The sequence below is a fragment of the Propithecus coquereli genome, unplaced genomic scaffold, assembly GCF_000956105.1.
Source record: "Propithecus coquereli isolate 6110/MARCELLA unplaced genomic scaffold, Pcoq_1.0 Scaffold334, whole genome shotgun sequence".
Lineage (NCBI taxonomy): Eukaryota > Metazoa > Chordata > Mammalia > Primates > Indriidae > Propithecus > Propithecus coquereli.
The window spans coordinates 917,965-919,764 of NW_012148997.1; the positions used below are offsets into that span (position 1 = coordinate 917,965).

General features: G+C 31.7%; 1 protein-coding gene across 1 annotated transcript in view; it reads left to right on the forward strand.

Annotated features, from left to right (window-relative positions):
- TPK1 (thiamin pyrophosphokinase 1) overlaps positions 1-1,800 on the forward strand; it is a 478,721-nt gene that overhangs the window by 202,566 nt on the left and 274,355 nt on the right. The window contains exon 4 of the mRNA XM_012650556.1: positions 457-472. Coding sequence (XP_012506010.1) covers positions 457-472 — 16 coding nt within the window. The remainder of the gene's footprint in view (positions 1-456; positions 473-1,800) is intronic.

The window sequence follows — 1,800 nt, forward strand, 5'->3', positions numbered from 1 at the left end:
GTTTATTATTCATCTCTCTATTTTATTTAGAGCCTGGTACATAATAGGTATAAATGTTGAATTCAACTGATCTTTGCAGAATAATATAATGTGAAAAATTGACAAGTCATTTTGTTTGATAATCCTTGGCCACCAAAACCTACTGTTTCTTAGGTTTTCATGGTATTTCAGTGAATCATTTTTATGTAAAAAGATTCCATAAACTTGTTAATTTTGTTTACAGGGAATTGTTTTATATACTCTGAGGATAATTACTGATAGTTTACCATCTGTTTCTATTAATCAGTCTTTTCAATATCCCTAATCATTTGTTTTATGCTATATTTTATATGTGAGATGAGCTCTCTCTTTTAACTTTTGATGGTTTTGATATTTAGAAAATGTGTAATATATTCTGTGATCTTCTGCAAGTTATGTTTGTGGCATAATTTGAATTTGAGTTTTACTCTTTTTAAGGAAATGTGTGCTGTGGGTAATTGGTAAAATGAGATGTCCCTTTTAGATGTCTTTGCAAAAACGCTTAGGCTTTTCTTTTCCTGGAATGTAGGCTTTTAAGATTTTTTTTTCCTTCTAACAAAAATGGAGGAAGAGAGCTAGTGTTTATTGAATGCTCACCATGTTCCAGCATTATGATGAGCATTGTATATAATTACTCAATTGTTAATTGCTTAATAACTGTATTCCATAGGAAATATGCTCATTTTCAGATGAGGAAGCTGAAGCAAAAAAGGAATATATTTTTTGCACGTGCCCTCTGTTTTATTTCTGTTATAACATAGAAAACAGAAAATAGTCTCACATATCACAGATTAATGGAAACTACACTGGGAGTTTATTTCTGACAGTGTGGTGAGGTAGATATATATTCTTTGCAACATCCCATCCATGGGGAAAGGATATCTAAAAAAATACAATAAAAGAATTGAAAACATGAACAACAGACTATCAGAAAAGACCTTTAGATTGAAAAAATACCCAAATACAACTTCTTTAGGAATCAGTAAGACTAATACACTTTAGTGTTTTAAACAGATGATGAGACATAATTGAAGAGATACTATAAATTGAAAGAATGATTTGAAGAATTATGCCTTTATACGGGAAGAAGAGGTAAAATAAATGAAACAGTTTAAGAAATGTGAAAAGCAGAATGGGACTGTCTAAAAATACATTTAAATGGGGTGCCAGAAAATTGATGTATAGAGAGAATGGAAGATAGGAAATAATCGAATTAAAAATGCCTAAGAACTATTCAGAACTAAACAAAGACATGATCCTCAGATTTAGGAAGCATAATTAATTCTAAATAACCTACATGGTAGTGACATTTAAAACACCAAAGATAAAGGGAAGGTCTTAAAATTAGCCAAAAAGAGAAGACAGATTAGATACACAAGAACAATTAGACTGTCAGCAGCCTTCTAAAAGTATCAGTGAAATCAGAAACCAGTATACCCATATCATCAAAGTTAGTACCAGCTACTGTCAATTTACAATATTATAATCAGCTAATCTGTTATTCAAGAGTGAGGTTGAAATAAGTATATTTGTAGCTAAACTAAAAGGGAGTGTGTTTACCACCAAGAGAATCTCACTAAATGTACTTTAAAGCTGGGTAGGGAATACAGGAGTGAAGTTTCACGAGGTAGTCAGGTCCCCTGATGAGACTTGGGATCTTTCCACCCACTTTCAAATACTTTCCATAAGACACCGCAACCCTGGTGGGTGAGGGAAAATTTCCACAGTAGAAATTGTGGATTTTTATTTTTTTAAGTTGTAATTTACTAGCATCTGTAATTT